Genomic DNA, 25,205 nt, shown 5'->3' on the forward strand with positions numbered 1-25,205 from the left:
TCATAGGGGAGCCTGCTTCTCTCTCTCAGCTCTGCCATTCCCTCCACATGTGCTATCTGGCTCTGTCTATCTCTCTGTCAAATAAATAAATAAAAATTTTTAAAAAAATCCGAACTCTTAAAAAAAAAACAAAAGCCCCAACAGCACAAAAGGGTATAACGTGAAAAGTAAAATGTCCCTGACCAACACCACCACACACAAATACACACTACACACACATCAGCTCCCCAAACCCACTCCACAAAGGAATTCACTGGTGACATATTCTCTGAGATTCTCCCAGTAAATACCCACGCATGTTCTTCCCATGTACAAACACACATATACTGGCTACACATACACATGCTTGCATATGTTTTTCAGAGTCTTAGTCATATAAAAGATCATGATAAGGGCACCCAGGTGGCTCAGTCGGTTAAGCGTCTGCCTTCCCACTTGGGTCATGATTCCAGAGTCCTGGGATGGAGCCCCACATGGGGCTCCTTGGCAGGGGAAGCCTGCTTCTCTCTCTGCCTGCAGGTCCCCCTGCTTGTGTGCTCTCACTCTCCCTCAAATAAATAAAATCTTAAAAAAAAAAAAAGATCATGATAAGGGGCATCTGGGCGGCTTGTCATTAAGCGTCTGCCTTCGGCTCAGGTCAAGATCCCAGTGTCCTGGAATCAAACTCATCATCATTATCGGGCTCCCTGCTCAGTGGGAAGCCTGCTTCTCTCTCTTCTACTCCCTCTGCTTGCATTCCTTCCCTCCTGCCTCTCTCACTGTGTCTCTGTCAAATAAATAAATAAAACCCTGTTTTAAAACAAAGAAGATCATGATAAATGTGAATGATACCCATGAAATTGTGTTAACACTGTGCAAAGCAACAACTTCCGCCTGCCCTGCACACACACACTAACATCTCCTTTTCCAAAAACACACAAAGGGATAACACCAAACTGCCGTTTTGTAGCTTGCATTTCTCAATTAATGATAATTGCTTTCCATTTCGGCGTAGAGAAATCCACCTCTCTGTACCTACTCCCCCGTGTTTGACTGTATAGATGTATTATTTATTTAGCCGATTTGTTTTTGACAGAAACTGGGGCCACTTCCAGGTTTCTTGCTACTATTAATACTGTAATAAATAATTACACCACTTCGAATCATATGCATACATTTTACAATGAGCCTTAAGCCCCTGTGTTTGTGCAGTGCATGTATGGACAGTTTGTGTACTTAATAATATGCATTTTCATGACTAAAGATCTGCAGCATTAGTTTTTAAAAAGATTTTATTTATTTATTTGACAGAGAGAGGGAGATCACAAGTAAGCAGAGAGAGAGGGGGAAGCAGGCTCCCCACTGAGCAGAGAGCCCCAGCAGCATCATTTTTTAAAGGTAGGCTGGTTGGGGTGCCTGGGGGCTCAGTGGGTTAAGCCTCTGCCTTTCACTCAGGTCATGATCTCAGGGTCCTGGGATGGAGCCCCGCATCGGGCTCTCAGGGAGACTGCTCCCTCCCCCCCGCCTGCCTCTCTGCCTACTTGTCATTTCTGTCTGTCAAATAAATAAATAAAATCTTAAAAAAAAATAAAGGTAGGTTTTTTTATTTACTTATTTATTTATGTCATCCCTTCACTCCATATGGGGCTCTAAATCACAACCCCGAAATTGGCATACTCCACTCACTGAGCCCGCCAGCCGTCCCTATAGCATCATTTTTAAAGGCTGTACATTATATGTATTGGATGGATGAAAGATAATCTCTTTAGCAAATGCCCTGCAGTTGGGGGTTTATGCTGTGCCTGATTTTTCATGATCATGAACAATGCAGCGTTGAACACCTATATGCTGCGATCTTGGTGCTTTCATCAAATTCTTTTCCTCGGATACATTCCTAGAGGTGAGGTTGTCAGGCCGAGGGGTATGCCTATGTGGAAGAGCGGTCACTTCATTTCAGGTGGTGGTCCCCGGGGCCTGGGATCGAGCCCCACTAGATTCGACTAGACTCGGGCTCCCTGCTCAGCCGGAAGTCTGCTTCTCTCCCACTCCCCCTGCTTGTGTTCCTGCTCTGCCTGTCTCTCCCTCTGTCAGATAAATAAATAAAATCCAAGAAAGAAAGAAAAGGGAGAAAAGGAAGAAAAAGAAACAAAGAAAGAAAAACGTCCAATTCTGTCCTGAGGATGTGCTACACAGAGTCCTCTCATAGGACAGCCTGGGCAGGGGCTTGGGGTTCTTTATATCAGATAGGTAGGCCGTTTCCAGCTCTCCTGTGGCTGCGAAGGTTAATAGTCCCAGGGAGTTCCAAGTTCTAACCCCAGGACTCTGTGAGTATCTTCAGCAACACGGCCAAGCGGAACTAAGGGTGCAGATGGCATTAAGGTTGCCAATCAGGCTCACTTAAAACAGGGGGATTATCCTGATTATCCCGGTGCCCAAGGGAATCACAAGGATCCCTGACAGTGGAAGAGGAAGTAGGCACTAGAGTTAGGGGTGCGAGCTTCTGGGGGGCTTCAACCTGTGAAAGGCATAAGCAGGGAGGAAGCAGAGGGGAACAGACTGGGGGACCAGGCACTCAGCAAACCGCGCTTCCCGCACCAGCGTGGCACATCTGCCCCCTCCCCCCACCCCCACTCCTGTTCTTCCTACAGCTCCTCCGTTGTTCCGACCCTGGCCTCTTCTTCGAGCCCGGGTATGGCAACTGTTGCTAAGCCTGGTTGTAAATACATTTGTTTCAAAACGTAGACGTCAGCAACGGAAATGACTTTCGGGATCATCTCATTTTCCACATAGAGAAACAGAGACCTGGCAGGGTGGGGGCCTCAATCAAGAGGACGGCGAGCGAGCTGCAGAGTCTGAGCTGCAGAGTCCGGACTGGAACGCAGGGGTGGGGGTTGGGGGTTGCGGGAGGGGGTGGGTCCTCGCTCGGGCTTTGCAGCAGCCTTAGGAGAAGGCTGCCCGGGGGTGCCTGAGTGGCTCAGAGCCTTACGGGTCTGACTCTTGGTTTCCACTAGGGTCAGGATCTCAGAATATTCCGTCTTAGGAGACTGGAAACCCTTGTCCCCTTGTCGGGCTCCCTGCTCAGCGGGGAGTCTGCTTCCCCTCCCCCCCCCCCCGCGCGCGCGCGCGCGCGCGCGCACACACACACACACACACACTCTCTCTCTCTCTCTCTCTCTCCCTAAAATAAATATATTTTTAAAAAGATTTTATTTATTTATTTGACAGAGAAAGACAGCGAAGAGAGGGAACACAAGCAGGGGGCCTGGGAGAGAGAAGCAGGCTTCCCACTGAGCAGCGAGCCTTAACTGGGGCTTGATCCCAGCACGCTGGGATCATGACCTGAGCAGAAGGCCGACGCTTAACGACGGAGACACCCAGGAGCCCCAAAATATTAAAAAAAAAAAGAGGGGCCCCTGCGTGACTCAGTCGGTTGAAGTGTCTGACTTCAGCTCAGGTCATGATCTCAGGGTCCTGGAACTGGGCCCCAGGTCAGACTCCCTGCTCAGCAGGGAGCCTGCTTCTCCCTGTCCCCCTGCGCCTCCCCCATGAGTGCTCGCCCTCCCTCCCTCTCTAATAAATAAAATCTTAGCCCCCCACCCCAAAAAGTCTGCTCATTTGGAACAATTAGTGGAAGGTCACCGTTTTCACCAAAAAAGTAACCATCACTGCTATAAATAGACTCGACTTGCGTCAAAGCCTAATCATTAAAAGGGGAAAAAAAACACAAAAAAACAAAAAACAAAACCAGACTGCTCTTTGAGGCTTAACTTAATCTTAATTAAATTTATTTAAAAATAACGATAAAACTGTAAGCCTTATAAAAATGCGAGAGCCCACTTCATTCCCACTAATGTGTAAAAATTCACAGCGACGTACAGTTTTAGTCTTACACAGTAAAGGCATTGAGATGGGCCATTGCATTATTAACTGCACATGTGGAAGATACAAATGGTTTACTAAATTGTTTTCAATTCATTATATCAAGCTAGGGAAACCATTATGGAAAGGGCAGAAATCGTGTTTGTGGAGAAGAGAGAATGATATTCTAGTTAGCATTTATTTGTGGAGATGACTTTATTTCCAGTACTACCCACGATGCTCATTTGTACAACGGAAGAGTGCTCCAGCACCACTCTCAACTGGATATGCAAACATTCTTACTTGGAACGCTTTTTTTTTTTTTTTAAGACTTTATTTTTTTAAGTAATCTCTACACCCAACATGGGGCTCCAACTCACAACCTTGAGATGTAGAGTCACAGGCTTTCCGACTGAGCCAGCCACGTACTCCTCTTACTTGGAATCCTTAAGATGGTCTTTGCTACTAGAAAAAGGAAGTTGTCACCTTTTTCTTGTTTGTTTGGGGCAGCAGCTGAAGAGTCAGTCAACCATGTCACTTGCCCATTCCCCAAAATTGTACAGAAAGAACCCATCTGCTAATTCTACACCCCTCACCCCCAAACTAGCATCTCACAAGATTATCAACGAGGAGTGTAGATGAACCCCCCAGACAACACACAGGGCCAGCCACCCCAACTTTGCATGCTAATTTTTAATTCCAAGAGCAAAATGCCAAGTGAGTCAAAGAAATGCTTTGCAAGTCAACTTTTTGCAAGTGAGATGGGACTTAAGTCCAGGCTTAAGCAGGAGTTGATCTGGGTGGGGAGTGACTGGTGTATGCTGGCAGGGCAGGGGTCTCTCAGAGGCAGGAGACCTTGCTTCCCTCTTTATTACTGTGGGGAAATGAATTTCAGCTTCATCCAAGAGAGCTTCGGAATCTGCAAGGAAGTGTTATCAGATTTTACCAGGCTGCGGAAGATGCCAACCTTCTTGGAATCATTTCTTCTTTTTCCCCAAATAGCATATTAAGAGTTCAATCCTGATGGTACATATTATCTTTGAGCGCAGATGAATCTTTCCAGCAGCAGCCAAGAGAAGCGCACACTTGTATAATTACACATCACAAGCGCTAGGACCAGCCCCCACCCTGAATTTCTCCAACCAGCACCTAAAAAAGAACATGGCTTTTGAAGGTAAATAACTCTGAAAGAAACTGTATTAGCCAAGTATCTTTTCTCTCACTAAATCTAGGAAACATATGTACCACATTGGGAAAAAACGTAGTCTCGAGACAGTTACTGTATTACACTGCCAAGGTCACACATTCACTCATGCAAGATCTGTGGTCTTTATTTACACAGCAGATGGGAGGAAAAAGATCCAAGAGTCACATTGGCGTTAACCCTCAATAAGTAGTATGATGGGGAGACCTTGTCCCTGACACTGAAAGAGCTAAGGGGAAGGTTTCATTGTTTGTGCAAGCCAGGTGGGCCCCTGGGGGTGGCTGGGAGGGGTCACCAGGGTCCAGCTTAACACCTGCGGGGGGGGGGCGATGCCAGACTCCCCAGCCTCAAAGTGAGGGCAGAAAGAAACTCAGGGAACCGCAACTAAGAAATGCTCTTGGCACGGAACTTAGTCGAGGCCCAGTCTGGAACGGGGCAGTCTGCTAACTAATTTCCAATACGTTCATTCTCAGGTTTCTCAACAACTCCATTTGGAATTACTTTTTTTTTTTTTTTTTTAAGAACGGAGGTATCAAAACTTCCAAGCAAAAGAACTTCATTCACCAGAGCCTTCCCAAACCTTCTCAGCTTCCTTCTAGACTCTGAGGATGCAGGCAATGCCTAGCCTCAACTTCCTCAATGGGTCTTGCCCACCCTGTCTTCATTCTGCCTTTGGCAGAGGCAGGAGTGCGGCTGGCCAGGGTCTGGATTAAGGCTAGAAAGCTGCCGGCCGTTCCTCGTATCTCCTCTGTTCACTGGGCAAATTGGGACCATGACCCCCCCCCCCAGGGTCAGTCTTGGTTTGAAAACCCCTGCTGGTAGAGGGTAAGGGGACTGATTTCTAAGTAGGAGGGTTAGTACAGGGAAGGTGGGAGAGGCAGGCAGGGGTCCGCTACGGTTCTCATCCCTGAACCGCTCTTTTCATGGTTCCCTGTGTTGGTGAGTCACTAAAGTGTGAAAACTCCCACCACAGGACGTAGGTGCCAAAGAAGAGAAGATCGGATTTTAAGGGGAACAGCAACGTTCTTGGCTCGATGCTCTTTAGTGATGGAAAGGAAAAAGGACACTGCCATCTCTAGACTCTGGATTCACAGTAGAAAATCATGAGCAGGTTTGGGAATAGGAGTTCTCTTCTTCGGACTGAGGTTCAATAGAAGAACACATTTCTTCGCTCTGGCGACTGGCCTTCTGGAAAACAGGATAAGCACGATGAGGAAGCAGCCATCTGAATCCCGACCCCACCGCTGCCTCGTTGTGTGACCTTAGGCGAGTTCCCTAGTCTCTCTGAGCCCCACATTCTCACCTGTTAAATGAGGCCGCTAATACCCCTCCCAAGATTCTGGAAAGGAGCAAGTGAATTAAACACACGGAAAGCCCTTCAAACAGGGCCTGGCACATATACGCTCAACCAATGTTAGCTACTATTTTATTAAAGAGGCAGGGTCTTCAGGGCACCTGGGTGGCTCAGTTGGTTAAGCCTCCAACACTTGGTTTCGGCTCAGGTCCTGATTTTGGGGTTGGGAGAGGAAGCCCAGTGCTCACAGGGAGTCTGCTAGAGATTCTCTCTCTCCCTCTCCTGCTGCCCCTTCCCCCAACATGTACACGGGCTATCTCTTTCTCTCTCTCAAATAAATAAAATCTTTATATAGACTTAAAAAAGAGGCACTGTCATTTTATGTAGTAGAGTAGAATTGGCATCGTAGGGAAGACCATGGACTCTGGTACTCACTGACCTTGACGTTGGGCTAATTATTTAACCTCCCTAAACCTCAATTTTCCTGTCCTGTGAATCAGGATAAATATAGCATCTACCTCATAGGTAGCTACTGGTTCTTCTTTTGCTTCACATCAGTGAATCTTACTGTTCTCATCTCAAATGACCTTTTACTTCCTTCTACCCCAGCCAGCCATTCCTACGGCAGGACGCTAGACTCTGTCATTGTCCAAACGCGTGGCACGTGTTTTCAATTTCAAACATCTACTCTCCCCCTCCCACCTCCCATGTCATTGGCATATTTAGTCTTAGCGCTACCTGTTTCCATAACCTAATCCTCCAGTCCTACAACCTCCACTACCCCTTTGGCTCAGGTCACGATCCCAGGCTCCTGGGATCGAGCCCCACGTCAGGCTCCCTGCTTGGCAGGGAAGCGTGCTTCTCCCTTTCCTGTTTTCCTGCTTGTGTTCTGCGTCTCACGGTCTCTGCCTCTCTGTCAAATAAATAAATAAAACAAATAAATAAATAAAACCTTTAATTTAAAAAAGGGAGCTCTGATATTTGCCTTCTATCTGTATGATAATGGGAATGATCAAACAAAGATGAAGAGATCAAATGATGACTGGCGAGGATGAGGATAGCCCCATGGGGAAGGTCACCGAGACCAGAGAAGGACCACGTGGCAGCACGGACATTGTCTGGGAGGAGGGAACACGGTAACACTGAACGGGTCCAAAAGGAGAATGAGGACACAGGTGCACGTCGATTGGCAGGTGTGTTTGTGGGGGGTCAGAAGAGTCCTAATCAGATGACCTCTGTTTTTTCCATCAACTCTGCGGCAAGAGCATCAGCTGAGGGTGCGAATCTGGGGTTGAAAAGTGGGCAAGTATGGCAGTCGTCAGTTTCCTGAGGGCCCAGCTGAAGTTTGAGGTCAGGAGTCGCAAGTACAAACAGCTGGGCGGGGTGATCTTCCCAAGGGCTGTTTGGTTGACGTGAGGCACGGAAGGGAGCCAGCAAGGTTCATGCGGGATGGAGGCTTTGGCAGATGAAGGCAGTGGTTGCAGGGTGGGGTGGGGGAGAGGTGTGGAGAAAAGTTGCTCAGGGAGGTTTAGGGAGGTTAAGTAACTTGCCTCGGCTAGCAGGAGGGGACTGGGCCCATATCGGAGGGGGACGAGGAGACTCGACCTTCCTTCCTTTGACCAATCTCTCAGATGACCTCTGGTGCCTCACACAGGAGATCTTTCAGAACTACTGATTCCTACTGAAAGTCATCCAGTTCACTCTGGATCCAGTTCACTGGTTATCCAGTTCACTGATAAAGACTCATAAAAAATATACAAATAATCAAACGTCTAGAGGCAATGGAGCTCTGTGCCAAATCTACCAGAAGTGAGAACACGGAATCTGTGCCTTTCCCAAGCTCTCCCGTGGTGCTCACCATCAGCCAAGATCTGGAAACTTGAAGAGTAGGGGCTTTGCTGGAGCGCCCAGAAGTGGCCGCTTTCCCAGTCCCCGTGCCCTGCTGCCTCCCTCTGCCCAAGGCCCCAGGGGCCGGACAGCTGACTTGGGACGGTTGGCATAACCAAGTACCCACTCCCCATCTCCCCTCAACTGTTGTTCATGTGCCCGCTTTCCCAGCATTCCCTCCCCTTATTCTAGGACAGTGTCCCGGCCACAGATAGTCAGGGAACCCATAGGCAGTGAAACGATCTTACCAGTTGCCAACTCTCACTGCGGTACACTTGATTGAACTTGGAATTGTTTTTTAGGATTTATGTGTATTGTCATTTATGACTGAAGATGGCTTTAAGATGGAGAGCAAAGAAGCAGCCACCTGCTGCTGTGTGATCTTAGGGCAAGTCCTGTCACCTGTTTGAAACTCTGTCTTCTCATCTACAAAATGAGAATATTCATTCAAACATTATTCCCCGAAGACCTGTTGTGTAAGACACCAAAGACAGGCACATACACAATTCACCAGGGCACTGTGGGCACGGAGCAGGACGGCGGGTGTGGGATCTGGCCCACAAGCCACACCCATACATGTTGTTGCTGCTATTTTTGGCGTAGGAACAATTTTAGACATCAAGTTTTCAGTAATTCTAAGGCTTAACATTGAAAAACGTACAACCTATTCACAAGTACTTAGAGGGGACTTTATAATCCTGACTTTCATTAATTAATTAATTAATTAATCTCAGGTAGAGATTGGTGTGAAGCGTGACTCAGTCACGCTAAAGCTCTTGAACCAGCCCTAAATCCAACTCTTCTCTTGGCCATGGCCAATTAATCACCGACGGTGACTTATGGCTTGTCCGTTGGTCTGTCTTACCCAAGGGCTTCAAACAAAATAATCTGTACCGTGTCAAAGATGTATTTTTACTATTTCCTTCTTCAACGTTCTGTTGTTTCCAGCACTCTCTCAAATACGTATTCCCCTCTGTGCCGGGCTCTGTTGCAGATGCTGGGATGTGGGTACACACCTCTCAGTGCCCTGGCTCTTAAGAAGCTAACATTCTAGTGAGATCTACTACTATGGGCTCCTCACGCCCATAGCCCAGAGCAGCCTGAGGCATACAAGATACCCTCCTCCCCAACGTCACTTTTTTTTTTTTATTTGACAGAGAGAGATCACAAGTAGGCAGAGAGGCAGGCAGAGAGAGAGGGAGGAAGCAGGATCCCTGCCGAGCAGGAAGCCCGATGCGGGGCTTGATCCCAGGACGCTGAGACCATGACCTGAGCCGAAGGCAGAGGCTTTAACCCACTGAGCCATCCAGGCGCCCCTCCAATGTCACTTTTTGATGGCTTACTGCGTGCCAGTCTTACTCTGTGTTCTTGGTGGCTTACTTTTAATGGCATACTGTGGCTAATTAACACTGGAATATAGATCCTAAGCATTTACACCGGGGCACACTATCTTAATCCTCATTTTACAAATAAGCCAGCCGAGGAACGGAGAGGTTAAAGAAACATGCCCAAGTTTCTGAGACTAGTACATCATGAACCCAGATTAGAACCACATTCCCATTTGGAAGTTCCTACTAACACCACTTTCAAATTGAATGTGGAGCCCAGAGTCCTGGCTTTTAGCCTCAGATGGTATTTTCCTGGGCTGCGGAGTTCCGGGGTGGCCCTCTGTGCTGGGCTGAAAACTCAACATCTGGGGCAAGCAAACTAATCTGCATGAATTCGTTCATTTCGCTGAGTCATCTGGGTTAAATCCTGCCCAGGTAAAAACTCCATAGAGCTGCTCAGATTGCAAATTGAGAAAATGGTAAAAAAAAAAAAAAAAAGGTCAAGACATTTTGCAAGGCACCAAGTACATGGGCTCTTTGAGACTAAGATGAAGCAAACTGCAACTATGAAAATACTAAGTAATAGAAATCGGGGTCATACCAGTTGAAGAGCCTGGTTTTCACACTATGAGCTTCTCCTCAAGTTGTGTTCCCAAGCTATAGGGACAAAGTATCAAAGGTAGAACCCCACACCCACTTGCACTTGCAAAGCTGGCATTGCCGGGTCCACCATCTGGGGGAAAATAAGTTTTCTTTTCTAGAAAGGAGGATTCGAAATCTCCAGGGACTCCAAATGCCTGACCCTCAGTTTATTTCTAAAGATTATTTATTTCTTTATTTGAGAGAAAGAGAGAGCGGGAATATGAGCAGGGGCAGGGGTAGAGAGGGAGAAGCAGACTCCCCGCTGAGCAAGGAGGCCGATGCGGGACTCGATCTCAGGACCCTGGATTGACTGAGCCACCACCCAGGTGCCCCCCACCCCTCAGCTGATAGACACGGGGCATATTTCCTCTCATCAGATGTTACAAAAACAGAGAAGTTTCTGGTTTTAAGGTACCTTGGGGTCTCATTCCTATCTCGTTCCCAGGCAGCATTCCTGACTTCCCCAACAGATCCTAGACCATCCAGCCCATGAATACAACTAATGTCAGTGTTAGTAGGAGAGCGTGAAGTTCTCGGTAGTCAGACTTGGTGATAAACATTTCAGAATGTGTCTAGAAGTTTCAGAAATAGGATCACGCCTGCTTCATAATTTTGCCATAATGTGCCTGGCGTATAGTAGATGTTCACTAAATATTTGCTGCATCGGGTTTGAACTGTATAGTCATTATGTTTGGGAGGTGAGGATTTGAGCCATCTGTGTTCTAACCAACTGTTGAAACAGGGCTCTGCTGTGTGTATGCACAGACATATATGGAAACACGGCTGGCCTAAGTTTTCCTCTGAATCCAGTAGGAACAGATTTTTGAGAAAGAGTACAGGGGTGGGAATTGTCATGGGCTTCCCAAGCATGACATTTTTATGATTTACTCTTGAAGCCCATTCCGAATCAAACTCTGGAAATGACAAGAGTGGTATTTTAATGGGAAGTTTGTTTTTGACATTAGGCTGGAACACGGTGCCTGACTTCAGTAGGCTACGCTGAACAGGCCCTTTATGTACTATATATTTAGTTCCACATAAAGGCAACTTCTAGCAATTTCTTTCAGGCATGGAACACTACAACTACAGACACGTGTGAAAATTCGTGCAGAGTTCGGAATGCCAGAGGATGCGGACTTGGCCCCGTGAAACCATCAAATATATATTATTACAAATATTTCATAGGAAAAGCAAATTTTGTAGATTGGGTTGTTCTGTTGGTGAAAGTGTACTTCAGGCCAGTTGTCCCTCAGCCTTTTACAAAGAAGGAAGTCTTGTTTTTTGGGTAGGCATTTGGCATCTAGTAAGCGATGATTAAACATTGGTTGGGTAAGTGAGTGAATGAAGAAGTGAATGAGCCTTAAGGGGGTGGGGGTTAGTTCAGCGGGAGGGGTGGTGCCAGGGCACAGGCGCCCGAGGGAGACTGAGCAGGAGGGGCCCAGGGCACAGGCATGAGCCACAGCCAGCCAGGCACGGTGGCGTCTCCAGGCACCCATGGGACCGCCTCTATGGTGGCTTTGAATTTTAATGCTTGGAGCAGATGGCTGGTATAGATTGCCCTTGTTTCTGCCCAGGAAATAGTCATCACGGCCAGTTGCCAACCTGTCTAGAGGATAGAGTTTGAGCCTGTAGGTATGTCAGAGAATTCTGTTTCCCAAGCAGATTATTTGGTGGCTGATGGCGAGGTGGAGGCAGGATCCTAGGATTTTAGGCAACAGCCTAAATCCTTTTTCTAGACTAAGTCCAAGTCCACAGACTGGGGTGACTATTCGGGGCCAACTAACCCTGAATCATTAGTCTACGGAACACTGCAGCAGAACATTCCATCCCTCCGAAGCCCCATGTCTGAAGAGGCAGCGATTAGCCTTGGCACCCCACCTCGTGGCCAACTCGCTCTTGACGACAGCCAATCGAAGGCGGTCCTCCGAGTATCTGGAGGCAATTTCCTTACCGTGGGCTGAGCTGGGAGGCAAGTCGCAGAGCGATCCGGGGCCTCCGGCTACCTGGGCAGAGCTGTAGTCCTCCCACACGGCAGATTCCTGAGGATGGGCGAGGTGTTGGTCTTGCTGGAGGAGACTTAAAAAGGGCTCATATTTCCCATCGGGCTGGGGTTCTAGAACCATGTGCTCACTGGAGTAGGCGTGAGAGTAGCCAGGCTCTGAGCAGCTGGGGCTGCCCAGGAAGGGGTACTGCCACGGCTCGTCAGACGGATCAGAGGGGCTCCCCGCCAGGGGCACTGGGTACTGATCCGGCATCGGGACACTGGGCCCATTCAAGCTGCAGTTGGTGGCACCATAAGCAAAAGATGCTTCTGACTCTGGCTTTGTCCACTGGGAAGAGAAACGCCACTGATTTGGAGGCATGTCACTATCTGGGAAGGAAAGATTTATAAGACATGTTAGGGGCTTATTGTTTTCAAAATGGAAATAGCAGCATTTTTTCTGGTTACTACAGACTCTTTTTTAATGTGAAGAAAATGTAGAAAAAGTAAAAAAAAAAAAAAAAAAGAGAGAGAGAGAGAGAAAGACCCCCCCAAAACAAAAAAGAAAACAAGCCCCTCTCTTGATTGCAATACCCAGAGACCACCATTGTCTCCCTTTAGGCATACTTCTTTCTGGGATTTGCTTCTATTTAGGTCCACATGGTTTTTTTTTTTTTTTTAAGATTTTATTTATTTATTTGACGGAGAGAGATCACAAGTAGGCAGAGAGGCAGGCAGAGAGAGAGAGGGAAGCAGGCTCCCCGCCAAGCAGAGAGCCTGATGTGGGACTCGATCCCAGGACCCTGAGATCATGACCTGAGCCGAAGGCAGCGGCTTAACCACTGAGCCACCCAGGTGCCCCGGTCCACATGGTTTTCACATCACATAGGATTTTTAAGGCTGCTTTGGCATCATTAAAATATCACAAATATCCGCCCACGGCAACGAGTAGAGCCCGCAGCAGCACAGTGTTTAGTTAAATTAACAAGACTGTGATGAACATCTTTGCACCCATGTCCAACAAGCCCCTCAAGGAAACTTCTATAAGTAAAATCGCTTGATTAAAAAGGTGATTTGGAAAGGAAGGAAGGAAAGAAGGGAGGGAAAGAAAAGGAAAGGTGTTTGTGTTTGGTTGTTGCTGGTTGGTTTGATTTTATAGCTCGTGGTTTGAATACACCAACTAGAACTTTATAAAGGGTTTAATGCTTGGCCATGTATAAGTCTAGGGGTCAAAACCCCATTTTCTAGAGGGACCAGGGACATGGACCAAATTAGCAAAGCAGATTAGTCAGGGTAAGGAAGTGAGTGCTTTGACCTCTTCCTGCAAAAGCAAAATGCTTGAGGTCAAAGTAGTGACTCAGTTTCTTCTTGCAAGGTTCTTGCGCACTAGCAAGGGGGCATGGAGTCTCTTCTGGTCTCAGAGATACTATTCTCATTGTGCCTAGGGTAGCAGCTGAAACCGAGTTTTCAAAAAGTCTAGGGCAGCTCGTGACATGGATGGATGTTTTCCCCATTCGCAACACCCACTCAGGCAAGAAGGGAGGGGGGACGGAGCGCTGGCAGATGGTGCTTAAAGCCTAGAGCCTCTCATCTATGGAAGATAATGAAGGGGGGCGTGGGCGTGGAGACAAAGGAAGACTGGAGGGCTGGAGAGACTGTCTGGTTCCCTTCCCCCCACCCTCCACCCCACGTGCGCCTCTCCCAGCTCCCCCAGTGTTCCACTTCCCTTGATTTCGTACAAGATAAACGCATCTTGAGTGATCTGCAGTGACACTGAAGCACCTCCCCCTCCCACACACCTGCCCTCCCATCATAGCTCGTCGTGTAATCCAGATGAGAGCAAAAGAAGTCCTAACCTACGTGACATGGACATTCTACCCAGCGTTTCACATCACTCGCAATGAGTAAGGAGCGATGGTTGGCCTCTCTTGATGAAACCAAGGGCAGAGAAACATCTTAAGATTTGTTCTTTGGTGATGAATGCTACTTTTGAAAATTGGTATCTGCAGAGCGGTAGCCATGCAGGCCACTGTGCAGCACAAAATGAGCGGTTAAGCTGACTTAGTATAATCACTAGGCATGCTTCACGTTGAGTGAGATAACTGTGCATGCTCTGAGCACAAGTTAGAAACAATGTGTAGCCCCACAAGCGGGCAGTTGCCATCCAAACTGGCCTTACAGATCTCAGATATACGACCTTGCTTGAAATGGACAAGGCAGGGTGCCAGTGGCTTTTGAATATTTAACTGCTTCCTTTCCAGAATTTTCTTTTTTCTTTTCTTTTTTTTAAGCCTTCCAGAATTTTCCGATCAAAACGTTCAGGGGAGTGGGTGGTGTGCCACTGTCCAAGGTTCCACTTGTCACTGTGTGCACCAGAGCACAGCTGGGATGGCGACAGGAAGGAGGCAGCGTCTCACATCCCAAGTTCACAGCAACCGCATGGTGGGCCTTGGATGACTTGAGGAAAGTCATTTTTCCAGAGGAGACTTGGATGTTGGTGCCTTATGGAGTGGAGGCCCTGAATTTTGGGTGGGGGGGGCACTTTTCCCGGCAGCTGTGCTCCCCTACCCTGTGAACCGTGAAAGCATTCTAAGCCACAGCCCTGACTGGCTCAAGGTGGCTGCAGCCGCTGCTAGAAGTGACCTTGGAGACACTTTCTTATCCAAGGTCCCCCCGCTCTTAATTACCTCCAGAGAAAAGAGGGAGGGAGCCCCAGGGAAGACGGCTGCTTTATCAAACCCCAAACTACATGAATGAATGGAGACCAGTCCAGGAACATTTCAGTTCTGGGACACTCAGAGCAGCCTGGATTTTCCTTTCACGTGGAATAAAAAAGGCTTCCATCCCAAACGCTCCCAGCTCTGAGCATCTAGACCATGCCTCCCAGTCCCATCCTAGCCTCGAGAGAGGGTTGGGGAGGGGCGCCGGGGTAGCTCAGTGGGTTAAAGCCTCTGCTTTCGGCTCAGGTCACGATCTCAGGGTCTTGGGACAGGGAGCCTGCTTCCCCCTCTCTCTCTGCTGGCCTCTCTGTCTACTTGTGATCTCTCTCACTGTCAAATAAAATCTTTAAAAAAAAAAAAGAGAGAGAGAGAGAGTGCTGGGGAAGGGGAGAGTCCAGGGCTGAGCGTAAGAGCCCACAGCCACAGCAGCCCTTGAAGGCTGATGTGGAGGGTTGATGGCATGGAAGAGAATTTTCAGAAGCCACTGCTCAGTGTGTGCCCATTTCCAGGAAATGATACACCAGAGGTGGGTAAGAGCGATTGCAAATCCACAAAAATTTTGTTTACTGAGCACTTATCTTGGGCAGGCACTTGGCTCAGTGCTCTGCCCACCTGAGCTCACGTGATCCTCACAGCAACCCAGCTGACAAAATAAAGACTTGGAGTGGCTAAGGTGACTTGCCCAAGGCCACGCAATGCAGCCAGCAAACGCTCTGCCTGCCTGATTCCAAAACTCATGCCCTTAGCAGCTCTGTCTCCCCAGTATTGCAAAGAAGGCAGTGCGCGCGCCGCGTGCTCTCACACACTCCTGCGTCTGGACTGTTTCTGGGGGCAACTGATATGCACCCTTTGATCCAATCATTTCCCTTACAACGATTTAGGGATGTAATCAAGGATGTGTGCAAAAATGTAGCTATGAGGATATTCAAAAGGAGATTTGTAATATAGTGACAAATTGGTAATAATCTGATGTCCAAAAATTATAATAGATTTGGTACATCTATAAAAGATACCCTGGAGCCATTAAAATGATGTTGTAGGGGTGCCTGGGGGGACTCAGTCAGTTAAGCAGCTGCCTTCGGCTCAGATCATGATCTCTGTGTCCTGGGATATTTACATGTATATATACAAGTGTGTATATGTATATATATACACACACACATGACTTATGTACAAAATGATGTCATGGTACAAAACTTAGCATGTATGCATAAGCACCGGTGCTTCTGTCCTGAATGCTTGTCTTTGTTTTCTAATTTTCAAAAAAATAACAGTACTTTTGTGATTAAAACATTTTTTTAAATAAAAACTGAGGAAGCCCCTTGACTCATTAGATCAGAGTCACGGTTGTAAAAGACCAATCCGTAACGGCCAGCTTTCCTTCCACCCATCCTTCCTTCTCGTCCTCCTCCCCTTCCTCTTTCTCTGCCTTTAATACAAATCCTGCTTTATGATGAAGGGAAAACCTAGCACCCTGAGAACACTCCCTTCTTGCACCATGACAGTCCAACCTTCGGCTCGTCTGATCTGTACGCACTGACTCTCCCTTCTCTGCCTTCCTGGCTAGTGGCACCGGCCTCTTATTCATTCACCCCAGAAACAAAGAGGATATTGTTTGTATTAGCTGAGGTTGAAACAACACCAGGGACAGAAGGACAGCTTACAGGACACGGTCCTGTGCCGGGGTGCTAGGGCGCCCTGCTGGGTCCCACTCCCTCCTTTATATCGCCTTCCTGGGGTACCCAGGCGTGTGCTGATTATCCAGAGCCTTTTCCTGGGTGGAAATGAAGACGAAACACAGAACACGGGCAGTGTTTGAGAGTGGCTGAGCGCTCAGGATCGGAGTTGAACTGGCTAGCCTCAGTTTTCTTCCCAAGATAATGGGCACAATGGAAATTAAGCAATAGCTGGTGTGAGGATTCAATGAGCGCATCCATGTGGGAGCCCCCAGCAAAGCGCCCCGCACACAAGACGTGCTCTGTAATTGTTACCCTTCGCGAAAGTCCTTCTAGCAGCCCTTTCCTGAGGCCGGAAGACCCTGTCCTCCGCCTTCTGAAGCTTCTCTGGTTACCTACTCTGAAATCCTCCATGTCCTTTTCAAAGGCAGATAATTCAAAAATGCCTTCAGCCTGCGTTTTCCAAAGTCCAGCCAGTGTGAAATATACATAAGTAAATAAAAAAATAATTTGGATTTGGGGAAAACAGCCAGGAAATTCGATGGCATTTCCTAGCCACATGGGCCCCTGTATTTGGGCTCCACATATTTTGGCTTGACAGAGCGCCCTTAGAAAGTGGCCGAGTCGTAACGGGAGCCTGTGAATGGGGGCCTGTTCTGCTGGGCACACGGTTCAGCCAGGGCTGGGCGGCCTGGGGCTGGCCTGCTGGGACTGAGAGGCTGCTAACGGTCAGTAATGAAAGGCCACTTCATGGATTTCCCACCATTTCCGAAGCTGTGGGGCTCTCACAGAACCCGTCTTGTGGGAACCACTGGGGGACGGGCCTTCTTTCACGGGACCTCCCGTGAGGCAAGAGAACTCACGAGCGATTGACTCTTAACCGTGCTGAGAGGCCTCGAGGAAGACAGGCCTTCCTCTACCCAGTCAGCTGGACCAAACTTTGCCCCACCTGCCCCGCACTCCGTGAGCAAGACATCTTCACCGTCAAGGGAGCCGGGAGATTTTCACAGGGTGAATGCAACCCGGAGACTAAGTGGAGAAGATGGCTGCCTGTCTGTTCGGCCTGGGAAGGTTGGCTTGGGCAAGAAGCAGGGCCACGTCCAAGTTCCCTTCACGCACAGGAACATCACAGAAGAGAATGAAATCAGAAGGCATAGGAAACCATATGGCCGCCACATGGCAGAAGCCCCTAGAAAATGCGTTAGGTGTCCAGGAGGGGCCTGTTGCTCTGCGATCTTAGTGCTTTGAATGCAGGCCCCCCCTATCGCTCTAGCCACTCAAAAACACATCAAGATTTCCTACGACCACACAACCAGAACGAACACCTACATAGCACTATGTGCCAGTGGACATGCACGATCTCATGGACTCCTCCTATAGTTAAATAATACTCCGCTAGAGAGAGCAGGCAGTGGAGGTATGGACAGAGGAAGGGGTGTGCCCTGAGATCACGTCGTTAATCAATGGTGGAGCTGGTTCTAAAGCCACCCGCCCCACTCTCCTCAGTGACTCCATCTACAGCAGACATCTGAATCACGATTTCATTCATTCAGACGATATTTACTGCGCACCTTCCATGTGTCTTGGGAAGTAGCAATTAACGCAGAGGCCCTGCAGGTGATTCAGAGTTTAGACGATGGGAGGAGACAAGAAAGAAAACACGTAAATGTATAATATACTAAAATAAAATAAAATAAAATAAAATAAAAATAGTGTAAGAAGACAGAGGGTGATGGGGGGAGGGTGTTTCTATTTTTTGCACAGATTGTGCAGAGAGGGCCTGGCTGGAGAGGTGACATTCCAATGGAGAGCTGAATGGAGAAAAGGGGAAAGTCATGCAGTTATCTAGGGAAAGAGCATTTCAGGGAAAGGGATGGGGAGCTCCAAAGATCCTGCGGCAGGACTGTACTTGGCATGTTCTACAAATAGTAGGAGACTAGATTGGATGAGATGAGGAGGGGGTGGCTGGATATGAAATCAGAATGAAAACAGGGCCCCATGCAAGACTTTGGATTTGATTCCGGGTGAGACAGGAAGCTACTGGAAGGTTCTGAACAGAAGAGATACAGGATGAGACTTTCCTTTTAGTGATACCATTCTGACTATCTTGAGAACAGACAGAAGGGGAGCAAAGATGCAAGCAAGGAGACCAGTCAGGAAGCTACTATAAAAATCCAGGGGTGAGGGCAACTGGGTGGCTCAGAGGGTTAAAGCTGCTGCCTTCGGCTCAGGTCATGATCTCAGGGTCCTGGGATCGAGCCCGGAGTTGGGCTCTCTGCTCAGCAGGGAGGCTGCTTCCCCCTCTTTCTCTCTGTCTGCCTCTCTGCCTACTTGTGATCTCTGTCAAATAAATAAATAAAATCTTAAAAAATATCCAGGGGTGAGATGGCAGCTTCCTGGACCAACATGATAGCAGCAGAGGGGGCAGGCATGGTCAGAGCATGGGTATATTTTGAAGGTAAAACTGACAGAATTTTTCAAAGGACTGAGCATGGCGTAGGGGACGAAGAGAGGAGTTAACCATGACTCCCAGTTAACCGGAAGGATGCAGCTGCCATGTATTGAGATGGGGAGACAGTGGACAGAACAGGTCAAGGAGTGTAAGAGCTCAATCTGAGCCTCGCTGTTGGTGATTCCTAGTAGACATGTGAAGGGATCAAATACGCAGCTGGATAGACAGGACTGAAATGCAGTCTGGGCTGAAGGTAATGCATTTGGAATGGATACAGATGGTACTTAAGACCAAGAGAGAGAAGAGATCCCTTAGGGAGTGAGTGTGGATAGAGAAATTGTCTGCAACCCGAACACTGGGGTCTCCAAATATTTAGAAGCCGAAGAGAAGAGGGCATCCAGTCAAGAAGACTGAAGAGTAGTAACCTGGAGGGAAGGAGGAAAACCAAGAGAATGTGATGTTACGAGATCCAAGTGAGGGAGGTATTTCTTTTTTTTTTTCTTTTAAGATTTTATTTATTTATTTGAGAGACAAAGCAAGAGAGAGCATGAGAGAGTAGAAGGTCAGAGGGAGAAGCAGACTCCCTGCAGAGCTGGAAGCCCGATGCGGGACTCAATCCCAGGACTCTGGGATCATGACCCGAGCTGAAGGCAGCCACTTAACCCACTGAGCCATGCAGGTGCCCAAGGGAGGCATTTCTAAGAGGGAGGAGCCACTCACTGCAGCCAATGTTGCCGACGGATCAAAAAACAAGATGGAGACGGGGAAAGACCATTGATTTGGCAACTGGAGGTCACTGGCTAACCTCAATGAGAGTGGTTAAAGAGTCATAAGGACGAAAGCCTGAGTGGAGTGAGTTCCAAAGACCAAGAGAGGAAGAGGACAGAGTGCGCGTGGGTGCCATTTTTGAGTCTCACTACCAAATGGGGCAAGAGGCCAAGAGTTGGTTTTATTTCAGGCTGGGGTTTATAGGCAAGCGGGACAGAGGATGTGAGGGACTATAGGTAGATGGCACTTACAAGGGAGCAATTATAATGAATCCAAGCCAGTGTGTTCAGAACTCAGTGAAAGCCACATAACCAAAGTCCATGCCTGTGAAGAGCTTGGGATTCTGAATCTTCCAAGGAGCAGATTAGATCCTCCGAAACCCACTTATCCCGTTTATCAGCTGTTACTACACGTTAATTCCCCCACATGACTCAGTCAGTCGTTGCTGCTCCTGCTCTGAAGTACTCACTACCCTCTTGGACATCACCCCCCACCCTCCAGCCACCCCCATTGTGCCCGTTGCAACTGCAAGCTCTACATAATTTCCTTTAGTGGCCGCTGCTACCACGCCACCTTCCATGTGTTTGCTCAACTCACAAGAGTCTCAGAAAATCATGTCACCTAACGGGAAAAATAATTTCTAAGACACAAGTAAATTCTACAAAGGCGAATATATCGGATATACACACCAACTCCCCATTCAGGCCCAAAGAGTGAAGCTGGAGTGATGGCTCCTGAAAAGAGGTAAGATCATCCCCCACAGGCAGATGCCCCCCACTTGGCATCTTTGTATAAAGCAAACACCCATTTGGAGGCATGTACATACTCCGGTGGCAGCCGGGCATTCAACACGGGTGCTGGGCAACTACAACCGAGAGTTCTTGAAATCAACCAGACCCCGGTCTATTGCACATTTCAAAATGGTGGACGGACTCCCATCCATCTCGCAGGGTGACTTCTCCATGAGGCACAGCAGGTTCAGTACCTAGGGCCCACGGATACTTTTAGGAGCCCATGAAATGTTCTAACATCTTTTAAAATTAGAAGAAAAATGAATATAACAAAACAATGAATACATAAAAAGAATCCAGCCTGAATTAAAGTTGTTTTTATACCACTGCAGTCACAATGTGTCTTTTTTCATAATTGTACTGAGGAAGAGGCCCAGAAGGGTCTAGGGTCTATGAAAGTCCTACTACAGCCCTGCCAGCTTAATTTTATAGTTTTCTGCAACCCTGGGTATTGTAATGAGCACTCCTGGACTCATCTTTCTTGAAATAATTGTTTGGAGATGGAAGAATGCTTATTTATTCATTTATTTTAGAGAGAGAAAGTGTGCACAAGTGGAGCAGGGCAGAGGGAGAGCGAGAGAGTCTTAAGCCAACTCCCCACAGGGCACAGAGCCTGACTTGGGGCTCGTTCTCACGACCCCAAGATCATAATCTGAGCCAAAACGAGGAGTGGGACACTTAACCAACTGAACTACCTAGGTGCCCCGAGAATGCTTGTTCTTTATTTTTAAATTACCAAACAGTGTGTGCAGTTGACGTCCTAATGCTATTAAGGGCGGGGAGAGAGGTGCTCCCCGAGACTCTTCATGGACCCCTCTGGAGCCCCACCCTCGCTCACTAGGTCATCTGCTATTAGTTGAAGGGAGGCTGGGTGCACCTACAGGGGACATGTGGTAGCAATCATGTCCAGTTGTAGCAATCATAATAATACATAACAAAGGCTGGGACACCTGGGTGGCTCAGTCAGTTAAGCGTCTTCAACTCAGGTCATGATCCTGGGGTCCTGGGATCGAGCCTCCCATCGGGCTCGTGCAGGTGAGGAGCCTGCTTTGCCCCCTGCCTGCCGCTCCCCCTGCTCATGCTTGCATACTCTCTCTCTCAATCTCTGACAAATAAATACATAAATAAAGATCTTTTAAATAAATAAATAAATGATGAAGGCTGATAATAGCAAACAGTCATGGCTCTCTTATTATGTACTAAGCAGTGAACCCAGCATTGAATGCAATTAAGGAAATCATGAAACAGGTGACCTAGTTGGATTATGGTGTTGATTTTCACACTAAACCTCCAAGAAATGAGTGCAGTTTCTCACTCACAGTGTGACTTGCCTTCCCAAATACACACACGTCTCAGCGCATCAAAGGCAGGGGAGAATTGGTCTTTCTGTGGTAGCCTTGACCGAGAATTCCAGCCTCCTCCCTCCCAACATGCTCACCATTCCTCAGCATCACGTCTGGGCTCTGGGTTGAGGGGCTCAAGCCCTCGGGGCTCCTGACATTGCGCAGAGCTCTGGAGAAGTGCTCATCCACCACACTGCCGATGTCCCCTTGGAAATAGGTGAAGAGGACACACCGGGGATTCCACTCTGTCTTTATAGGTCTCTGCAGCTGAATACCAGTCTTCTCCATCTCTTCCATGGTGAGCAACACAGGTAGGCGAGGGACAGCTGCGGATCAAACACAAAACGTCACTGGCACAATTTTTTCCAAGGGGCTTGGCTGTGGTTGGGATGAGAGGCACTTTGGGGGCACTGCCGTGCGATGCGGTGCTGGCCTGGGGACCAGGTGTGGAGCCTTGTCTGACCCGCATTCCAGAACAGGACAGAGCTCTACAAAGCGCCGAAGGGACTCTCAAGAGCCACACGGGAGAATTACGTGGCCACTCAGGTAGAAGAACAGTGGGATGATTTAAAAAAAAAAAAAAAAAAAGGCCATTGAAGACAAAAGAGCAACTTGCCTTTTGGGGAAATGCCTTTCTCCTCTAAAACCAAATGAGCCAAGATTGACCCAGAACTGCATGTAGATGCCCCTGGACAAAGGTCTGCAACCCACCACCCCCCGCGCCTACCCGCCCCCCCACTCTGAGAACTTGACTAAGCAATCCAGTGGGTACTTCACTTTTCATAATAAACACTGCTCTCCATGCCATCCTGACCTTTTGCGGGCGAGAGAATAAAACCCATCAAATTCCCGCACTCATTTGTTGGCTAACCCCCTCCCACCACCCCGCCCCACACTAAAAACGGGCAATGGCCAACGACACCAGTCCTCAGGCCTCCAGACAGATTCTGAACCAAATTCAGATCTCAAAGACATTCTCTGTGCTAACATATAGGGCGATATTGGTGAAAAGTTCCTGAACGATTGTCAGATCGCCAACCCCACTGACTGCCACAGCCTCTGCATCTAGAACAGTGCCTGAGACAGAGTGGATGCACGACAGCTGTCTGCCCAGTTGCCTTAAACTTGGCTTCCAACACAGAACCCTAACGGCAGGCTCCTTTGGAGCAGAGTGGGCATTCAAGAGGAGTAGCCTGTCCAGAGGTTTCTTTACCTTTGGCCATCCAACCAGACTTGGCAGTGTGCTCTGGCTTAAGGCACCCTAATTCATTCTTGGGAATCTAATGCAACTGTTTAGAGGTTCATAGTCTCTGTTCCTCTCTAGGTCTTGAGGGTGGGGGCCATTTCTTATTCACTTCCCTACCCCTAGCACCTAGCATAAGTCGGTCAGTAAACAATGGCTGAATGCCTGAGTTCCGTGTCATGCAGAGAAAGCACAATGCAAGGTTTTCCCCAGCTGTGTGATTCTGGGGGAAACACGTAGCCTCTCTGGGATTCAGATTCCTCTTGGGTAAAATTAGGAGGTTGGAGAAAGATGAATTCTGCAGCTCAGTCTTTCATGGTCCTGCTAGAAACGTCGGGAAGGAATCTGGCAGCGAGCAGAGGACCCTTCAGAAAAGGTCTCCTTTCAGACTCATTCTGGCCCCAGCCATAGCTGGGTTCTGCTGCTGTCCAGAGAAGCTTCTGCTGAGCACATCACCCTGTTTCCCCTAGTTGACAGCCATGCTAAGCATAACCAGGCACTACCTGAAAAACAAATCCACTGTATCCTTATTCCAAAAAGCATGCAAACAACAACTCTGTTGGGCAGGTTCTTATCAAGTGAAACACATGCTTATTATACGGCCCAGAAATGCTGCTTTTAGGCATATACAACCAAGAGAAACAAAAACATATGTCCCCACAAAGCCTCATTACGTGTGGTTCCCAGCAGCTATTTAAAATAGCCAAAAAAGTGGAAGCAAGCCAAATGCCCATCATCTAGAAGATGAATACACTAGCTATGACATTGTCATATAATAGACTGTCAGTCAGCAATAAAAAGGAACAAACTACCAATCTACACAACAGCAGGGAGAAATCACAAAGACATTATGTTGGATCGCAGGGTGGGGGAAGCCACACACAAAAGACCACATATTACAGGATTCCACTTACGTGGGACAGGCACAAATCCTGTGGGGACAGAGATCAGAACAGTGGCTGGCTGTGGGGTGGAGATGGGGAAGGGGCGTGAGGAACTCCCCGCGGTGTTGGAAATGCCCTACACCTTGAGGAGGGTGAAGGTTATACATGAATGGACACCTCTGTCCAAACTCATCAAGTTGTACGCTCAAGATCTGTGCATTTCACAGAAGGTAAGTGATTCCCCGATGTGAAAAAAACAACATACACACACGCTATATATTCTGATTTTTGGAGCTGTAGAAATAAAAGCAAAGGTGTTATCCTTGAACACAGTCAAAAATCTGCATAACTACGTATACCCTACTGTTGACCGACAACATAAATAGTCATTTGACAGATATTTTGTCTGTCTATGTTTTATACATTGTATTCTTACAACAACGCAAGCTAGAGAAAAGAAACGCAAAGAAAATCCCAAGGTAGAAAACATGCATTTACAGCACGACAGTGTAAAAAAATTCACATAAGTGGACCCATGTAGTTCAAACGTCCGGTCAACCGTACTTTATAATATCACTTAAGAGCGGACTTTACTGTAGCACAGTCCTCCAACTTGCAAAAAGACTAGGACTAAATTATTCCAGCTTTTAAAAAGAAAGGGTAATTATGCGAGGTGATGGGCTGCTAATTATCACCATAATGGCAACCATGTTACAATATATAAATTTATCAAATTAGCATGTAACACCTTAAATTTACACAGTCGAATGTCAAATCTATTTCCCAAACATAGTCAAAACAGAAAAAAGAAAGTGGGGGTGTTACAAATTATAAAGTCATGATAAATGTTGGAGCCAGCCTTTCTCCTACGGCTATGGTTTATAAAATCCCGCCTGTGTGCCAGAAGCTCTATGCATATTTTTCCCAATCTTTACAACTGTCAACCCAGATACTATTATCCCCATTTTAGAGAGGAGCAAATCGGGGACCAGAAAGTTAAATGAACTTCCCAAGCCTCACAGCTAGGGCTCTCTGGCTTCGATGTCTGTCCCTTCCCTGCCATTGCTGTCTACCTGGTGGGATTCCAAGAAGCCCTCTATGACCTTCAATGTCCCCATGTATCAAATGTGAAGGCTTGACTTCTGATCTCTAGGG

At 47.7% G+C, this 25,205-nt stretch overlaps 1 protein-coding gene across 5 annotated transcripts in view; it reads right to left on the reverse strand.

Annotated features, from left to right (window-relative positions):
* Positions 1-4,512: 4,512 nt before the first annotated feature.
* The window catches only part of VGLL1 (vestigial like family member 1), a 30,105-nt gene continuing 9,412 nt past the window's right edge, over positions 4,513-25,205 (reverse strand). For 4 of the 5 annotated variants that reach the window (XM_004773657.3, XM_045068162.1, XM_013046400.2 and 1 more), the window contains exons 2-4: positions 22,019-22,249; positions 12,144-12,563; positions 4,513-6,229 (exon numbers count right to left, since the gene is read on the reverse strand). In XM_004773657.3, coding sequence (XP_004773714.1) covers positions 6,189-6,229; positions 12,144-12,563; positions 22,019-22,220 — 663 coding nt within the window. In that variant the 5' untranslated portion in view covers positions 22,221-22,249 and the 3' untranslated portion in view covers positions 4,513-6,188. The remainder of the gene's footprint in view (positions 6,230-12,143; positions 12,564-22,018; positions 22,250-25,205) is intronic. The other variant, XM_004773659.3, reaches the window with a different exon arrangement.

This window comes from Mustela putorius, unplaced genomic scaffold (assembly GCF_011764305.1).
Source record: "Mustela putorius furo isolate JIRA1106 unplaced genomic scaffold, ASM1176430v1.1 tig00003899_pilon_pilon_pilon, whole genome shotgun sequence".
Lineage (NCBI taxonomy): Eukaryota > Metazoa > Chordata > Mammalia > Carnivora > Mustelidae > Mustela > Mustela putorius.